At 40.4% G+C, this 18,367-nt stretch overlaps 1 protein-coding gene across 1 annotated transcript in view; it reads right to left on the reverse strand.

Moving 5' to 3' along the window:
- The window catches only part of Mark3 (microtubule affinity regulating kinase 3), an 82,736-nt gene that overhangs the window by 23,221 nt on the left and 41,148 nt on the right, over positions 1–18,367 (reverse strand). Inside the window, exons 4-8 of the mRNA XM_042055399.1 lie at positions 17,014–17,062; positions 12,118–12,183; positions 4,827–4,897; positions 1,939–2,017; positions 1,291–1,409 (exon numbers count right to left, since the gene is read on the reverse strand). Of these exons, the coding sequence (XP_041911333.1) occupies positions 1,291–1,409; positions 1,939–2,017; positions 4,827–4,897; positions 12,118–12,183; positions 17,014–17,062 (384 nt within the window). The remainder of the gene's footprint in view (positions 1–1,290; positions 1,410–1,938; positions 2,018–4,826; positions 4,898–12,117; positions 12,184–17,013; positions 17,063–18,367) is intronic.

Raw genomic sequence — 18,367 nt, forward strand, 5'->3', positions numbered from 1 at the left:
GGTCATGGAAAATTTCCAGAGGAAGTGAAACTGAGAAAGGTATAGATAGCATGTTTCAAGGGGTGTTTAGGGGCAGAATGAAGACTTGGAAGTCCACAAAGGGGAGGGTACATTTCTGTCGACAACTGAAAGGTATCGTATGGAGAGAGATGCTCCACAGAGATGGCTGGGGAGGTAGAGGGCATAAAATCAATAGTGTTTTCTTCAGTTTTCTACACTCAAGGTGAGAGAACACTGCTCAAGAGTTGTTAAACAAGGAAATGACTTTTAGTTTGTTTAAGACAGTGTTTTTTGTTTGTTTTGTTTTTTGGTTTTTTTTCTAGACAAGGTTTCTCTGTAGCTTTGGTGCCTGTCCTGGAATTAGCTCTTGTAGACCAGGCTGGCCTAGAACTCACAGAGATCTGCCTGCCTCTGCCTGGCTGGAAATCTTATTTTAAAATTGTTTTTACTGAGCTATACATTTTTCTTTGCTTCCCTCCCTTTCTCCTCTGGAAATGATAATCTTATGTTTATTTTTTGGGGGGTGGGGAGAGACAGGGTCTCATCATTTTAGCTCTGGCTGCCCTGGAACGCTTTACGTAATCAGGTTGCTCTTAAACTCAGAAGTTCAGCTCTGCCTCTGACACACACAAGGAAAACAGCCATACACATAAAATAGAGATACGATGGGAAGCAGGGAAAGCCAGGAGCAGAGAAGACAAGACAGAAAACTGTGTTTGAACTGACTATCACATGACTGTGGTCTGGCTTTGGAGAGCAGGAATGGAGTAGTAGAGACAGGAAACAGCAGCAAAAGTGGCAGCTGAATGGAGGTTAAGTAGGAGGCTCTGGAGCAGCTTCAGTTACCATAATGAAAAAGAACACAATCCTATTTAAAAAGGAAAAGATCTGATTTTGAATTGGCTACACCTGAGGTGCCCAAGGGATACTTTTTGCCTAGGTACTAGGATGCTTGGGTCCTAGAACAACTCTAGCTGCAGAAACATAGTGGGGGTCATTACATGTAGGCAGCAACCACAACTGCCAGAGTGATGTGCTCAGGGTGGGCGCTAAGATGGACAAATACGCGGTCAGTAATCTGATAGTGTCTAGATGTGGTATAGACAATATGCTATAAGACACAGGGAGGAAGAGGGTGTGTCTGGAAGTAAGAAGAGGAACAGCAGAGGTGCCCAAGTTCTAAGGCCTGTGAAAAGAAAAATGCTCTGTGAATCCTAACTCTTTGCCAAAGAGCAGAGATGCAGCCCATGGACACCTCCAATAAGCAATACAGATTAAAGGACAGAATGCCTTCCTACATAGGCACGGGCAGCCATGTCCAGGTTGGTCACGTGTGTCAGGAGACCTCTGTATGACTATGGGACAACTGTCCTCCAGAGATGAACCACTAGGTACACCTTTACCAAGACCTGAAATACTTTTCATGAACTTTACTTAAAAACAACTACAAAAACCTCTTCACTGTGTATTTTGGACAAAGTGAGCCAATAATTATAGAACTTATTTTTATGTTATTATTAATTTTTTTGTTTATTGATTTTGGTTTTTCGAGGCAGGGTTTTTCTATGTAGCTCTGGCAATCCTGGAACTCACTTTGTAGACCAGGCTGGCCATGAACTCAGAGATCTGCCTGCCTCTGCCTCCCAGATGCTTGAACTAAAAGTATGTGCCATCATGTCTGGCTTAATTTATTTATTTTATGAGCACTGGTGTTTTGCCTGCATGTGTGTCTGTGTGAGAGTGTGTCAGATCTTGGAGTTACAGACAGCTTTTAACTGCCATGTGGGTGCTAAGAATTGAACTCATATCCTCTAGAAAAGCAGAAAGTGTTCTTAACCACTGAGCCATCTCTCCAGTCCCTAACCTTATTTTTCTCTTATTCAACAACACAATCTACTCATCATCTGGGAAATGGCCACCAAAAGAACTATAGAAAACTTAGCAAGGATTTTGGGCTCACCTTGAGGTCTCTGTGAACAATCCGTTTTTGGTGGCAATACTGTACTGCAGACACAATCTAAACATGGGGAAAATGGGGTTAGTCACCAATGGTGCAGACTCACAATTATAAATCATTTATCCTTATTTTTTCTTTGGGGTTTTTGTTTTGCTTCTTCTGAAACAGGCTCTCACCATGTAACCTCTAGCAAGCCTGGAAATCATTCCGTAAAACAAGCTGACACCAAACTCACAGATATGCCTGTTCTGCCTCTTGAGTACTGAGAAATTAAAGGACCGTGCCACTACACCCTGCTTTATTGTATTCAATTTTTAAGATGGTTTCAAGTGGCCCAGGTGGGCCTTAAACGTTCCACAGCTGACAAGGATCCTGAACTTCTTCTGAGCCTCCTATTTCCAACACAAGTCCCAGGATTAAAGGTATGCACATTGGGTTTATGTGGTGCTGGGATGGAATGTAGGGCTTCATGGATGCTAGCAGGTTCTCTACCCACCGCCACTGGACCATAATTCCTGCCCCAATAAACATATTTTCTGATGATGAAGAAGTTTTTCTTGGAGTTATTTTCTTTCTTTTTTTTTTTGTTTTTGTTTTTGTTTTTGTTTTTCAAGACAAGGTTTCTCATAGCTTTGGAGCCTATCCTGGAACTAGCTCTTATAGACCAGGCTGGCTTCGAACTCAGAGATCCACCTGCCTCTGCCTACCAAGTGCTGGGATTAAATGCGTGCACCACCACTGCCTGGCCATTGAAGGTTATTTTCAAATCCTGCTTTTGAATCACAGTGTACAGTCCCTTGCCACTTTTAACAACTCTTTCTTTAGCTCTAAACAACTCAAAGTTAACCTGACACTGTAGAACTTTAAGACAATTCTGAAGCCATTTCTGACAACTCTCAGTACTTCCCCACCTCTCCTGGGAACCAAGGACATAACAGTTATGCATGCACGTACTGAGATGTTGGGAACTTTCCATCTCCCTGAATAGGGGCATGATAATCCTTAGGTGTTGACTCAGTGACTGATGTTTTGACTCAGTCCCTGGGAAGGGGCAAAGTGACCCTCAGAAGTTTCCCTTTACCTCATCTGATCTGGCAACCACTTTCCAGCCAATTATTGGTAATAGCCTTTTTGAATAAGCAATCATAATAAAGAACAATCCCCCAGCCACCCCTTCCTTCTGTGGTTTTTCCCTTTAAAAATAGCCTGTACTAGACATTCAGGGTCTTCTAGCCTCTGGACTGCTGGAAGACCCTGTCATGACAGAATTAATAAAATCCTCATGCTTTTACATCAGCTGTGATGAGAGATGGTCTCTTGGGGCGACTCCTCCTCCTCGGTGATTGGACACTAGGGTCTAATAACACCACAATGACTGGAAGATACTCAAACCTATTGTTGGTTTTCTGGTATTAAGCTATAAGCAATCATTTCTTTCTTTCATTTTCTTTTCAAGACTGGGTTTCTTTGTGTAGTCTTTTAAGTTCTGGAACTCACTCTGCAGACTAGTTTGGCTTCCACCTCCCAGCAAGACAATGGTTTATTATAGCAGAGCACAGGTGTTTTATGTATTAAAATAATTACTTATAAGAAAGATTCGCCAAAGCCGGGTAGTGGTACCACATGTCTTTAATCAATCCCAGCACTCGGGAGGCAGAGGCAGATGGATTTCTGTGAGTTCGAGGCCAGCCTGGTCTACAAGAGCTAGTTCCAGGACAGGCTTCAAAGTTACAGAGAAATGCTATCTAAAAAAGAAAAAGGAGAGAGAGAGAGAAACAGAGACAGAGACAGAGAGAGAGACAGAGACAGAGAGAGAGAGACTGACTTGCTGGGTGGTGGAGGTACACACCTTTAGCATTTGGGAGGCAGAGGTAGGTGGAACTCTGAGTTCGATGCCAGACTGGTCTACAAAAGCTAGTAAAGAAAAAGAGAGCTGGAGAGATGGCTCAGTGGTTAAGAGCATTGCCTGCTCTTCCAAAGGTCCTGAGTTCAATTCCCGGCAACCACATGGTGGCTCACAACCATCTGTAATGAGGTCTGGTGCCCACTTCTGGCCTGCAGACATACACACAGACAGAATATTGCATACATAATAAAATAAATTTTAAAAAAAGAAAAGAAAAAGAAAATCTCAGGGCTCAGGTCTCTTCTATACTGAACTTTGAGATGGCTCGACAGGTAAAGGCACCTGCCATCAAGCCTGATGATCTATGTTCAATCACCGGGGCCCACATGCAGAAGGAAAAACTGACCTATGTAGGTCATCTACATGTATGCCTTGGCAAACCTATGCTTGTATGTGCACATACACTAAATAAATACAATTTTAAAACCCTAAAGAATCCATCAAGTATGATTCAGTCACTGCTAATACAGTGTTTTAGGTATAAAAAGTACTTAAAAATTTTTAACTGCCAATCAATGTTCCAAAAGATTTGTGTGCGCATGTCTGTATGGAGCTCAGAACCCAACATGAGGTTTTTCATCAGTTGCTCTCCACTTTTATTTGCTGACTGACTGTATGTGCGTCTTTTTGGAGCCCCGAGGTCAACACTGAGTGTCTTCTTTTACTGTTGTCTGTCTTATTTTTGGGACATGGCTCACACTAAACCTGGTGCTCATTGACTGGCTAAACTGTGAATTTTAAAGATCTGCTAGTCTCTTTACCAGTGCTGGGGTTATACATATACATCACTATGCCCAGCTTTCTGTGTATTCTTGGCGATTCAAACTTAGGTCCTTATGCTTGCACAGGAGGAACTGTACTGAATGAGTCACCTCAACAGCTCCAGATGCCACTCTTAACTGAATACTAGAATTAACAATGTAACTTACTGAATTAACAAACTAAAGCCATGTTAATTCATACCTGTCTAAATTTAGCTCTTGCTTCTTTTTCCTTCATTCTTCCATGTGCAACCAAATAGTCAAATACTTCACCTATAACAGAAAGAAATAAAATTAAGCAAAAATCCTACATCTGGGCATTAATTTTCCCACAAATTGGTAACATTCCACTTTTAACAAAGTTTTGGTCCTTTTTTATTTAAAAATCTTTTAGGTTTATTTATTTTATGTATGTAAGTGTTTTGCCTGGATGTGAGCCTGGTGCCTGCAGACAGAAAGAGAGATTTTATTCTCTTAGAACTTGAGTTAAGAATGGATGTTGTGGGGGCTGGAGAGATAGCTCAGTGGTTAAGAGCACTGACTCTTCTTCCAGAGGTCCTGAGTTCAATTCCCAGTAACCACATGGTGGCTCACAACCATCTATGAGATCTAGTGCTCTCTTCTGGGGTACAGGTACACATGCAGGCAGAATACTATATATGTAATAAATAAATAAATCTTAAAAAAAAAAAAAAACAAAAAGATTATTCCACAAGAATGGATGTTGTGAGCCACAATGTGGGTGTTAGAAATCAAACCTTGGCCCTCCGCAAAAGAAATAAATGCTCCTAATCACTGAACCTACTCTCTAGCTCGTATTTTTATGTTTTACATATTTTAAGTGTAAATATGAAGTAAAATATGGTCACTAAGCAATAACTAAAGCTTAAGATCTTAGCTCACAATGATAATCCTCAGCTGAGGAGAAACCGTAAGACTCTTAACACATTTAAGTTATGCAGCTTCCATCTCTTCAGTAGGTCTCAACAGTAACTGAGCAGTCAAGATGGAAAGATAAGCCAGGCATGGTGGCATACACTTTTAACTCCAACACATGGGAATCAGAGACAGGCAGATCTCTGCATTCTAGACTAGCCTGGTCTAAAGAGAGACCCTGTCTCTCTCCAGACGTCCCCAAAAAAATATCTCTTCCTGTAAGATTATTACCACAAATCATTACTTTATTCAATAAATGTTTGGAGTCCCTATTAACTGCAAAGCAATGTTCCAAGAAGTGGAAAATTCCACAGCATAAACAAATGTAACAAATGATACAAAGATGTGTTGCATTCTTTTACGTTGTATTTGTTTAGCTCTGTGAAGCTATATTACTTTGCCTAAAACATTTATTGGTCTAGTAAAGATTTGAATGGCTAGTAGCAAGGCAGGAGAAAGGAAAGGCAGAGCTGGCAGGCAGAGAATAAATAGGAGGAGAAATCTGAGAAGAAAAAGGAACATTAGAACACAGAGAGGCGGATGCAATGGTGGATACCCAGCTACATAGTCAGCCACAGCATAATAAATAAAGGTATACAAAAATAGAGAAAGGAAAAAGTCCAGAGGCAAAAGATAGATGGGATGATTTAACTTAAGAAAAATTGGCAAGGGGCTGGAGAGATGGCTCAGAGGTCAAGAGCATTGACTCTTCTTCCAGAGGTCCTGAGTTCAAGTCCTAGCAACCACATGGTGGCTCATAGCTGTCTGTAAGGAAATCTGGTACGCTCTTCTGGCATTCAGACATACATGTAGGCAGAACACTGTATACATAATAAATTAAACTTATGGGGAAAAAAGAAGAAAAAAAAAGCTGGCAAGAAACAAGCCAAGGTCAGGCATTCATAAGAAAGAATTCGACTACGTGTGATTTACTTGGAAGTTGGGTGGTGGGTCCCCCCAAAAAGCAAAGAGTTTAAAAACAAAACAACAAATTCAGTAGACTCCCTCTCTTAATGGAATCTGCTGGCTAATAGGAGAAACAATGAGCGCACACATGTAGAATATATCAGGTCTGTGAATGCTGTGAAGAAGAAAAAGAAAATAACATGTCTGTATTCTGTTGACTATCTGATACAGTGGACAGCGAAGCTGTCAGAGTGAAAGTCTGCAAATATACATCATACACATGAGAGAGAGAGAGAGAGAGAGAGAGAGAGAGAGAGAGAGAGAGAGAGAGAGAGAGAGAGAGAGAGAGAGAGAGAGAGCGAGCGCAGTAAGGCTGCCACAGATATGGGGGGGGGAGTGAGCAATGGGGGAGAGTGCAGGGCAGGTCCACAAGAGTTCAGTAGGTTTTGGAAAGGGCTCTGGCTAGATTTCAAATGAGGTAAGAAACTGAGAATAACTGACTTCATTAAAGTATAGCTGAATTTGAAAGTGGTCAGAATCAGGATGACGGGAAAGGATAGGAAGCCCATGGTAAGATCCTGCAGTAATCAAGTTAAGCAAGAGCACAACTGACTAAGTGGGGTGAGCAGTGGTGAGCAGTAAGGCACAGGACAGGATAAAGGTGATGTCAACAGAGCTTGATATGGTGGTATACCGAGCATCAAGCCCATCATTAGGACAGTGGAAACAGAAGGACTAGTTCAGTGTCATCTTTGACCACTGGAGAGGTTTAAATGAGAGCTCTCATACACTCTTTTATTTGAATGTTTGGGTCACAGTTGTTTGGGGGAGGATTCATAGGTACAGCCTTGCTGAAGGAAGTATGCTCACTAGAGGTGGGCTTTGAGAGCTTCAAATCCCACTCTACTTCCAGTTTGTTTTTTCTGCTTTGTGCTAGTGGGTGAAGATAGGAACCTCGGCTTTCTGATCCTGCTGCCATGACTGTAGCTTGCTGCTATGCTTCCCTTGATGCACAATTCATAAGAACTCAGAGAGAGAAATTGGGGTTCAACCTGAAGGTCAGAAAAGCAAAGCAGCCAGCCACAGGCTCTTATCTTGAACTCAGTCTGAAAATGGTGATCCGGCCTCCGGGAATCTCAGAATGAGACTTGCTGTCTTCTCCCGTTTTATAATCCTTTCTAGGGCTGGGATTAAAGGCACGCACTACCCAGTTTCTATGGCAACTAGTGTGACTACTGGATTAAAGGTGTGTGTCACCACTCTCTGGTCTGTAAGGCTGACCACTGGGGCTGTTTTACTCTCTGTTCTCCAGGCAAGCTTTATTTATTAAAATACAAATTAAATGCCACTATACTCCCTGCCATGATGGATGCTTATTCCTCTGAAACTAAAGCTCAAATAAACTCTTCCTTCTATAAATTGCTTTGGTCATGGTGTTTTAACACAGTAACAGAGATGTAACACACATGCATACAGCTACATACATGAGGAGTTCATGGCTAGCCTGGGATACATGAGACCCTGTCACATCAAACAAAGAAAACATACATCCACACACCCAAAACAAGAAAAAAAAGGCACAAACAAACACCTAGGGGCAGAAAACTGGCTCAGTGGTTAAAAGTCCTTGCTACTCAAACAAGAAGATGAAGTTGGAACAAGACAGATGTGGTCTTCCACAAAATAAAACACAATACCACAGAGAGGAGAGCTGGGAGGATCCCTGGAGCTTAGGGTATGATAGCCTAGCTGAAAAAGAAGATTCTACCTTAAAGGAATAAGGGAAAGATCAATAAGGGAGGAACCTAGCCCTATTCTGTCTTCTGTGCACATGCATTCATAAGCACAAGGCCTATACATACGTACATGTACAGACATCATACACCCATTAAAACAATAAAAAACAAGAAAACTACTAGTGGAGGAAACCTGCTCACTGTTGTACAGACCACAGAGAAGCTCCAAATAGCCAAATCATAATTTATTTATAAATTCAAATGCAATATAAACCTCTTAAGAGATTACTAGAACTATGAAGCACATGCACAATAACTAAGATTATAAATCAGGAATACAATTTATAAGCCAGAAAAAAATTTTCCTGTTAACAATGTATTAACACTCAGATTAAATAGCTAGACTAAAAGCCTCTAAAGGTTATTTACTAGGTGAAAAAAGCTTATAAGCACTCCTGCTAAGGACAGGAATAACACAGCTTGAATGGAAGGACTGGATGGGGAAGTTCAGAATGCCTTTATTTCTAGTTTGGGCCTTGAAACGACCTTTCTGAGCAACTCTAAGATTCTACCAAATGAAGAGGTACTGTCATGCATGGTACACACGCTTTTATTCCAGCATTGAGGGGGCAGAATCAGGCAGATCTCTATGAGCTTAAGAACACCTTGGTCTACAGAGTAAGTCCTGAGGTGGCAAAGACTACACAGTGAAAGCTTATCTCAAACAAACAAGCAAAAGGAAGAAAGGAAGGGCAGGCGGCTATATAAGGAGACCAACTGTCTTTATATTTAAAAATAAGCCAGGGGTGGTGATGCACGCCTTTAATCCCAGAACTCAGGAGGCAGAAGTAGGCGGATCTTTGTGAGTTCGAGGCCAGCCTGGTCTACAAGAGCTAGTTCCAGGACAGGCGCCAAAGCTACAGAGAAACCTATCTCGAAGAACAAAAAAAGAAGAAAGAGAGAGAGAGGGGGGGGGGGGAAGGAAGGAAGGAAGGAAGGAAGGAAGGAAGGAAGGAAGGAAGGAAGGAAGGAAGGAAGGAAGGAAGGAAGAAAAAGAAAAAGTTGAGTGGTGGTGGCACGGGGCTTTGATCTCAGCATTCATAAGGCAGAGGCAGGAGGATCTTTGAGTTCAAGGCCAGCCTGGTCCACCCAGTCTATGTGCCAACCATGGTGCCAGAAATAGAGTAAGAACTGATGACTAGGAAAGCAGCTGTTCTATACAGTAGAACTTACATGTGGTTCTGAACCACTAGTCCCCATAAGCTCAACCCTTAAGAAAAATCTTTAGAACCAACAGAACTATATACATCCACTTAGCTTTTTGTTTTTTGTTTGTTTTTGAGACGGGGTTTCTCTGTAGCTTTGGAGCCTGTCCTGGAACTCACTCTGTAGAACAGGCTGGCCTTGAACTCACAGAGATCCATCTGCCACAGCCTCCTGAGTGCTGGGATTAAAGGTGTGTGCCACTCCCCCACCCCCAAGCCACACATCATCTTGTAATCATATGTATTGAAGCCATTTTTGGCTTTTGTAAATACGTTTATCAATGACATTAAAATCTGATAAATTGGATATGTAGCTCTGTGATAAAGCTTATGTTTTAAAGCCCTACCTAGACAATCCCGAATTCAAAAACAAACAAACAAAACCAAGAAAACTGTGCTGGTGGCACACACCTTTAATCACAGCACTCAGGAGGCAGAGGCACAGGAATTTGCCTGATTTACAGAGATCGTTTCAGGTTAGTCAGGGTTACAAAGAGAAACCTTGTCTTGAAAAACCAAAAACAAACAAACAAAAACCTAAGAAACTGATATCTATCATGTATTTATACATCAAAACTCCCAAATACTTGGGATAAACAAAATATCTGTAGATACATAAGTCTCCTTCTCAGATTGTTATTTAGAATTTAAAAAGAAAGGAAATTTGTTGTGATATTTTGTGTTCTGAGAAATAAAGCCAGCCAGGAGATTAGAGGGTGGAGCTAGCTAGAAGTTAACCACAGAGGTCTGGAGGTCTGTACAGAGAGGAGACAGGAAGTAACACATGGCAGAGACAGGATCTCAGTCCTTCAGGTCTAAGGATGTGGGGAGGTAAGAAGTGACTGTGGCTATTCCTTTGCTTCTCTGATCTTTTATCATTTACCTCGATATCTGACTTGAGGTTTTTACTCCTAAGACCAATTAGGATATGCTTCAGGAATTCCAGTACATGCCATAGTGTAGATGATTTTGACAACATTAAGGAAAATATTCTAAATCAAGAACAAATGGACCAATATTGTACAATTTCATTATATTTGGTACTTAAACTAGTCCAATTCAGGGACAGAAAATAGTTTGGTGAATGTAAGGAGCTGAGAAAAAGAAACAGGTAAGGCTTATTTAATGGATGTACAACTTCAGTTTAGAAACATTTCTGGAGAAACAGACAATAGTGAGGAGTATGGAATTATGTGAGTGTACTTAATGTCAACTTGACATAAAACTATCTGAGAGGAGGGAACCTCAATCAGAAAATGCCTCCCTAAGACTGGACTGTAGACAAGCCTGTACAGCATCTTCTTAATTGGTTATTAATGTAGGGGACCCCAGGCCATTCTGGGTGGTACCATCCCTGGGTTGGTGTTCCTGGGTGCTATAAGAAAGGAAGGCTGGAGGAAAAAGAAAAAAGAAAAAGAAAGCAGGCTGAGTGAGCCATCAGGAGCAAGTCAGCAAGCAGCATCTTCTATGGCCTCTGTTATCAGCTCCTGCCTCCAGTTCCTACCCTGTTTTCTTTCACGGATAGACTATAAATACTGTGAAAGGGTAAGCTGAATAAACCCTTTCTCCCAAACTTGGTCATGGTTTTTATCACAGCCATAGAAAACCTAAGACAGTCATTCAACCATATACTTGAAAATGGTTCAAATACTGGGCTAGATGTGGTTGTATTGGTGGGGTGCTTACTCGGCATTCAGGAAGATCTGGGTTCTAAGCCCAGAATCACCCCAGCCTCCAAATAAGAAAAAGAAAAACAATTGGGAATAGTGGCACACATGTATAATCCTAGTATCTGGGAAATAGAAGATGATCAGAAATTCAAGGTCATCAGATTAGAAAGAAAGCAATTTAAGTACTAAATTCCATGTGATATATTTTAGTACAATGAAATCATGAGAGTTGTTGTATATTATCAACTAGTAATGTTAAAAATAGAGCCAGAGAGATGATTCAAGGGTAAAGTGCTGATCATTTGAGTTCAAGTCCATGGTAGAAGCAAAGAACCAGTTCCTTCAAGTTGTCCTCTGACCTCTACAAATTTGCTGTTACACATGTGCCCATACATATACATAATAAATAAAAGTAATAAAAAGCAGTAATGATGAGCTGGACAAATTGCTCATCGGATAAGAGCACTAGATGCTCTTCTAAAGGACCTGGGCTCAGTTTACAACTGCCTGTAACTCCTGTTCTTACGGATCTGACACCCTCACAAAGACATACATGCAGGCAAAACATCAATGCACATAAAGTAAAAATAAATAATTTTGAGAAAATAATAATGCTAATACTCAAACACTACAACCCACATAACTGACAAGGTGAGGCCAGAAGTTCTCACTCTGACACCAGTTAACATCTGAGCATTAAATTTTTGTTTGTTTGCTTTCCAAGACAGGATTTCTCTGTGTAGCCCTTGCTGTCCTGTGATTCACTCTGAGATCATCAGGCTGGCCTCAAGCTCACAGGGATCAGCCTACCTCTGCCTCCCGAGCACTGGTATTAAAGGCGTGAACCACCACTGCCCGGCTGCTAAATAAAATCTTAATGACTACCCATACAGGTACTGTGGCTGCACATTGTTCTTAAAGAGAAAAAAAGGAAAACATACGCATACCTCTCATTCTGGAAGCAATGTAAATGTGCTTACCTCCACTTGCATATTCCATGATTAAGTAGAGTGTTTTTTCCGTTTCAATGACCTCGAACAACTTCACTGAAGGGAAAGGAGAAATGAGAAAAAAGAACAAACAACTGTATGTACAAAACATGTACCTATAAGCTACAAAAATACCCCAGTTATTTCCTGCTAAAGGTTTTAGAAAGCTGGCTCTTATATGCTTTTTAGGGATTAAAAAAATACCGTTTTACAGAATTTTGTTAAAAAAAATTTAAGCCAGGCGATGCTGGCGCACGCCTTTAATCCCAGCACTCGGGAGGCAGAGGCAGGCGGATCTCTGTGAGTTCGAGACCAGCCTGGTCTACAAGAGCTAGTTCCAGGACAGGCTCCAAAGCTACAGAGAAACACTGTCTCGGGGGGGGGGGGGGGGAGGAGGAAGAAACCATAAAAATAAAGATTAGTTTTGGGTGTTAAGAATGTACTCAGCAGTCTGGCCATATGACTACTTTCTCACTTCCTCTCTTCCTGTTACCGTCTATGATGCTGTTTGTATAAGCTGTAAGTGGATTGTCCTTCCAGCAGCTCAACCCTATTTTTCACTTTCTTACCTATTACCCTTTTGGCAAAGGCAAGCCCTTTCATCTGTTACTATGATTTTAAGGAGACTTCTGTAACATGGGGAACTTAGGCAACTCTCAAAGAACTAGGAACCTTTCTATGTTAATATTCTGAAAGTAAAACTAGAAATAATTAGAAGGGGGTTATATGATAATTAATTTTTTATTCTTTTGTGGTACTGAGAATTGAATCTAGGGTCTCACAAATACTAGTCAAGCATTATCCCCTTATCCCCAAACTACTACTACTACTACTACTTCTTTTTTTTGGGGGGGGGGGGTTTCGAGACAGGGTTTCTCTGTAGCTTTGGAGCCTGTCCTGGAACTAGCTCTTGTAGCCCAGGCTGGCCTCGAACTCACAGAGATCTGCCTGCCTCTGCCTCCTGAGTGCTGGGATTAAAGGCGTGCACCCAGCAGCATTATCCCCAAACTTTTTAATACTTATTTTGAGATATGATCTAAATTACAAGGCTGGCCTTGATCTCATTCTGTAGTTTAGCCAAACTGTGGATTTGATGTTTTCCCTCCTCAGCCTCCCTAGAAAGTAAGATTACAGTTATGTGACACAGGCAGCAAAAATAACATTTTTTTCTTTCCTCTGAAGCTGAGGTCTGAGGGCAGGGTCTTGGGCATGCTAAGGAAATATATCACAAGCAAATTTCCAACCCAAGCTTCTTTTAAAGAATGATTTTCAAGCTGGGCGACGGTGGTGCATGCCTTTAAATCTCAGCACTCGGATCTCTGTGAGTTCAAGACCAGCCTGGTCTACAAGAGCTAGTTCCAGGACAGGCTCCAAAGCTACAGAGAAACCCTGTCTTGAAAGACAAAAAAAAAAAAATGATTTTTCAGAGGCTAGCCTGGTCTACATAGAGTTTTGCAGGACAGCCAGAGCTATACAGTAAGACCCTATCTCTAAAAACCCAAACCCAAATAAAACAAAACAAACAAACAACAACAATAACAACAAAAAATGGTTTTCAGGGGTTGGGGGGAAATGGGATTTTGCTATGACGGCTCCTTTCTTTAGATAGAACTTTCCATTTCTGCTAATTTATAAAGCTACAATACATCAGTGAAAGGTAAACGTATTTCTAAAGGAATATGAAGTAAATCTCTGAAGCTATTATGTCACTGTTGTACACATCTACTTAATTTTGTTATTTCCTTTAAATTTTTCTCAATAAATAGGATGCTAGTCATTTATAATTAAACAATTTTTTGATGATTTAGAAAGTAAAGGAAGTACTGGTAAGTATTTATAATATGCAAAAGCAGATACTGGCTCTTTACTTTTTTTTCCTTTTTCTTTTTTACAATTTACTTATTTATTGTTTATACAGTGTTCTGCCTGCATACCAGAAGAGGGCACCAGATTTCATTACAGCTGGTTGTGAGCCACCATGTGGTTGTGGGAATTGAACTCAGGACTTCTGGAAGAACAGTCAGTGCTCTTAACATCTGAGCCATCTCTCCAGCCCTACATACCGGCTCTTTTGAGAAAATTATCTTAATGCAATATGAATTGAAAAAATTTAAATTTAGCCAGGTGGTGGCAGCGCACACCTTTAACCCCAACAGGGAGAGACCAGCAGATCCTCTGAGTTCAAGGTCATTTTTGTCTGAAAGAGTGAGTTCTAGGACAACCAAGGCCACATAAAGAAACCCTGTCAAAAAGAAACCGTCTTCAAACACAAGAAAACAAACAAACAAACAAAGAACCAAAACAAAATAAAATTTAAATTTATTACATTTAGTAAATAAAGCACTAGGATTAATGAGAGTTTAGTTTACACTTGCCTAGTATACAGAGGTATGCTTTGATCCCACGGACAGTAGTGATCAAATATTTAGAGATGAAATTCTGAGTAGTAGTGATAAAGTAAATTTTTGGTGAAAAATTTTAATCTAAAATCCAAAATTTGGGGCTGTAGAGATAGATGGCTGGGTGGGTAAGAGCACTGACTGTTCTTCCAGAGGATCCAGGTTCAATTTCCAGCACCCACATGGCACCTCTTAAGTTTATGTAAATCCAGTCCCTGGGCGACCCTAAGACCTTCACAACACTGCACATAAAATAAGGTTTTATGTCAGATGGTGGTGGCACACACCTTTAATCCCAGCACTGGAGGTGGGAGGGAGGCAGAGGCAGGCAGATCTCTGTGAGTTTGAGGCCAGCCTGATCTATAAGAGCTAGTTCTAGGAAAGGCTCCAAAGCTACAGAGAAACCCTGTCTTGAAAAAAAAAACAAAAAACCAAACCAAACCAACCAAACAAAAAAATCCAAATTTTAATGACTATCCTTAAAGTGTTGAAATAAAAAACAAAGAAAGGGCTTCTATCCATTATTATACTTATTATAGTTTTTCTTTTTCTCTATTTTTTATGGATTCTCGCATGCATATTTTTTAATTTATTAAAAATTTCCACCTCCTCCTCTCCTCTCATTTCCCTCCCACTCCCACCACTCCCTTTCCCCCTCCCTCTCCAGTACTAAGAGCAGTCAGGGTTTCCTGCCCTGTGGAAAGTCCAAGGTCCTCCCCCCTCCATCGAGGTCTGGGAAGGTGAGCATCCAAACAGACTAGGTCCCACAAGGCCAGTCCATCGCATGTATATTTTTTCATTAATATTGCTTTAGGATGATAGTAGCATTTTCTGCATAGTACTGCATAAAACAACAATGGTTTTTATTTACGTGTTTTATATGCATTGGTGCTTGGCCATACAATTGGTATGTCTGTGTAAGGGTGCCAGATCCCCTGGAAATAGAATTACAAACAGTTGTGAGTTGCCATGTGGGTGCTGGGAATTGAACCTGGGTCCTCTGTATGAACAAGTGCTCGTAACTGCTGAGTCATCTCTCCAGCCCCAAGAATGGTTTTTTTTTTTTAAGATTTATTTATTTATTATGTATACAGTATTCTCAGTACTCTGCCTGCAGGCCAGAAGAGGGCCCAGATCTCATTACAGATGGTTGTGAGCCACCATGTGGTTGCTGGGAATCGAACTCAGGACCTTTGGAAGAGCAGGCGGTGCTCTTAACCACTAAGCCATCTCTCCAGCCCCCCCAAGAATGTTTTAAATGACAGTGACTAATTTAATCAAATTGAGTGTAATCTATTTGCTTAAGTATATACTCAAATTAAAAAATATCAATGTGGTTCTAGGCGTTTGTGGCACAGGCCTTTATGCTAGTCATTTATAATTAAACAATTTTTTGACGACTTAGAAAGTAAAGGCAGTACTGGTAAGTATTTATAATATGCAAAAGATACTGGCTCTTTACTTTTTTTTCCTTTTTCTTTTTTACAATTCTAGCACTTGGGAGGCAGAGGGAGGTAGTTCTCTGTGAGTCTGACTGAGGTCAGCCTATTCTACAGCGTGAGTTCCAGAATCATCAGGGCTACACAGAGAAACTCTGTCTCAAAAAACAAAAACAAAAAAAATTCTGTGTAGAAATTCTTTGTCTTCTGCAGTTATATGTTATTTTTCTTTTCTGAGGAATTCATGGGTTCTCCAAAACATGACATTATCTATCTCATTTACTCTTGAAAAAGGAGCATTGTTTTATAAAAATGCAGTTACATTATTTAAAAACCCTATTATGACACATAGAATCAAAAGTTTTCATAGGTGTGCATGTTGGTCAATTTGTGTTTTCATTTTGGTCCCACAATTAAGAGGACAGAAAAAGGTTCTTTCCTTGTCTTTAACCACCTGTCACAGTTAAGCACATGAAGGACAAACAAATAGTTCCTATACCAATTTCGTTAGATAATATTATCCCATCTTTTATATACTACTTTGTACAAATATTTTCTTAGAAACACAGACACAGCAAGTTTCTTTGAAAATATTGTCAGCTAATGAAATACAATTAGACTTCCCAATACACTAAAAAAATTAATCAGCCTGATTATACATACTCCTATGGCATTAAAGCTTAAGACAAGTGCTTAAGACGTGGCCCAGTGTTTAAGAGCAATGACTACTCCTCAGAAGACCTGGGTTCAATTCCCAGCACTCATATGGCAGCTCACAACTCTCTGTAACTCTAGTTCCAGGAGATCTGACACTCTCACACAAATACATGTAAACAAAATACCAATAAACAATTTTTTAAAAAAAAAAAAACCTTAAGTCAAAATGTTTAATCCCTGTAATTTCAAAGAGCTAATACAAACAGTAACTTGTATATATTTTATTAAAAATATACCTGGGTTGGGAGAAGCTTCCTATCACTTCAGAAATACATGTTTAGCTTTATGACACATTTTCAAGACCTCCAAGTATTTAAGAAAATGGAAAGTACCTATGTTTGGATGATTTAAAATCTTCATTATTCTTACTTCTCTGAAGAGCTAAAAAATAAAAAGACAAATCCCTATGTTATTAAATGTTATACTCTGCTTACAGTAAAACTTTAAGTTTTTCTTAGATAACTGCTTCATTATTTATACTACCCTATTCCTAAGAACAAAATAATACAGAAATTCAAAGTAACCCTGAAGTACCAAACAGTATTCTAAAATGTTTCCTTTAATGGAAATGGCAGCAGTCCTGAGGGGAACAAGAACCACACTCTTAATTTATTTTTGCTTTTTTTTTTTTTTTTTTGGTTTTGCAAGACAGGGTTTCTCTGTAGCTTTGGAGCCTGTCCTGGAACTAGCTCTTGTAGACCAAGCTGGTTTCGCAGAGATCCACCTGTCTCTGCCTCCCAAGTGCTGGGATTAAAGGCGTGCACCACCACTCCCGGGCTTATTTTGGCATCTTAAAAACAGTTTGTGAATAAACTCTGATTCATTATCTATACCTAAGAGCCAATAAAAACCTATGCAATCCATGGGGCTGGAGAGATGGCCCAGAGGTTAAGAGAACTGCTTGTTCTTACAGAGGTCCTAAGTTCAATTCCCAGCACCCACATGGCAGCTCACAACCATCTGTAATGAGATTTGGTGTTTTTTTCTGGCCTGCAGGCATGCAGAACACTGTATACTTAATAAACAAATTTTTAAGCAATATAGGTGCTCTCTTTTTTTACTTTTTTTTTTTTTTTTTTTGGTTTTTCAAGACAGGGTTTCTCTGTGGCTTTGGAGCCTGTCCTGGAACTAGCTCTTGTAGACCAGGCTGGCCTCGAACTCACAGAGATCCACACCTGCCTCTGCCTCCCGAGTGCTGAATTAAAGGTATGAGCAGTCACCACAACCCAGCAATACGGGTCCTCTTGAGCCACACCTCACATGCAGCTACACTTGCTGTTCAACTCATTTTAGCCAATGTGATAGTAGCAAAATCAAAGTGAGCTGAGCTGGAAAGTTTGGCCATCAGGTTCTCCCATCTTAGATCTGTGTGAAGCTTCTCCTACCTCTTTCAGGATGAGAGGTAATACAGAGAAAGACTCTCCTCGGACCTGAGCCTATGCCAATCCAACAGCACACAGCTACACCAGTTAACCAAGATGAGACCGTTATACAACTGGCTCAAACAGGATATACAGAAATGTACAAAGAAAAGACAAGTGTGTGGTAGAAAAACATGCTGGCAAATAAAGACAATTATTTTTAGAGGATTTAAAAAATTATTTATTTTATGGATATGAGTGTTCTGCCTGCATGTAAGTACATTAGGTGCATGCAGTGCTGCAGAGGCAAGAGAGTGTATTAGAT

The sequence above is a fragment of the Arvicola amphibius genome, chromosome 7 (assembly GCF_903992535.2).
Source record: "Arvicola amphibius chromosome 7, mArvAmp1.2, whole genome shotgun sequence".
NCBI lineage: Eukaryota > Metazoa > Chordata > Mammalia > Rodentia > Cricetidae > Arvicola > Arvicola amphibius.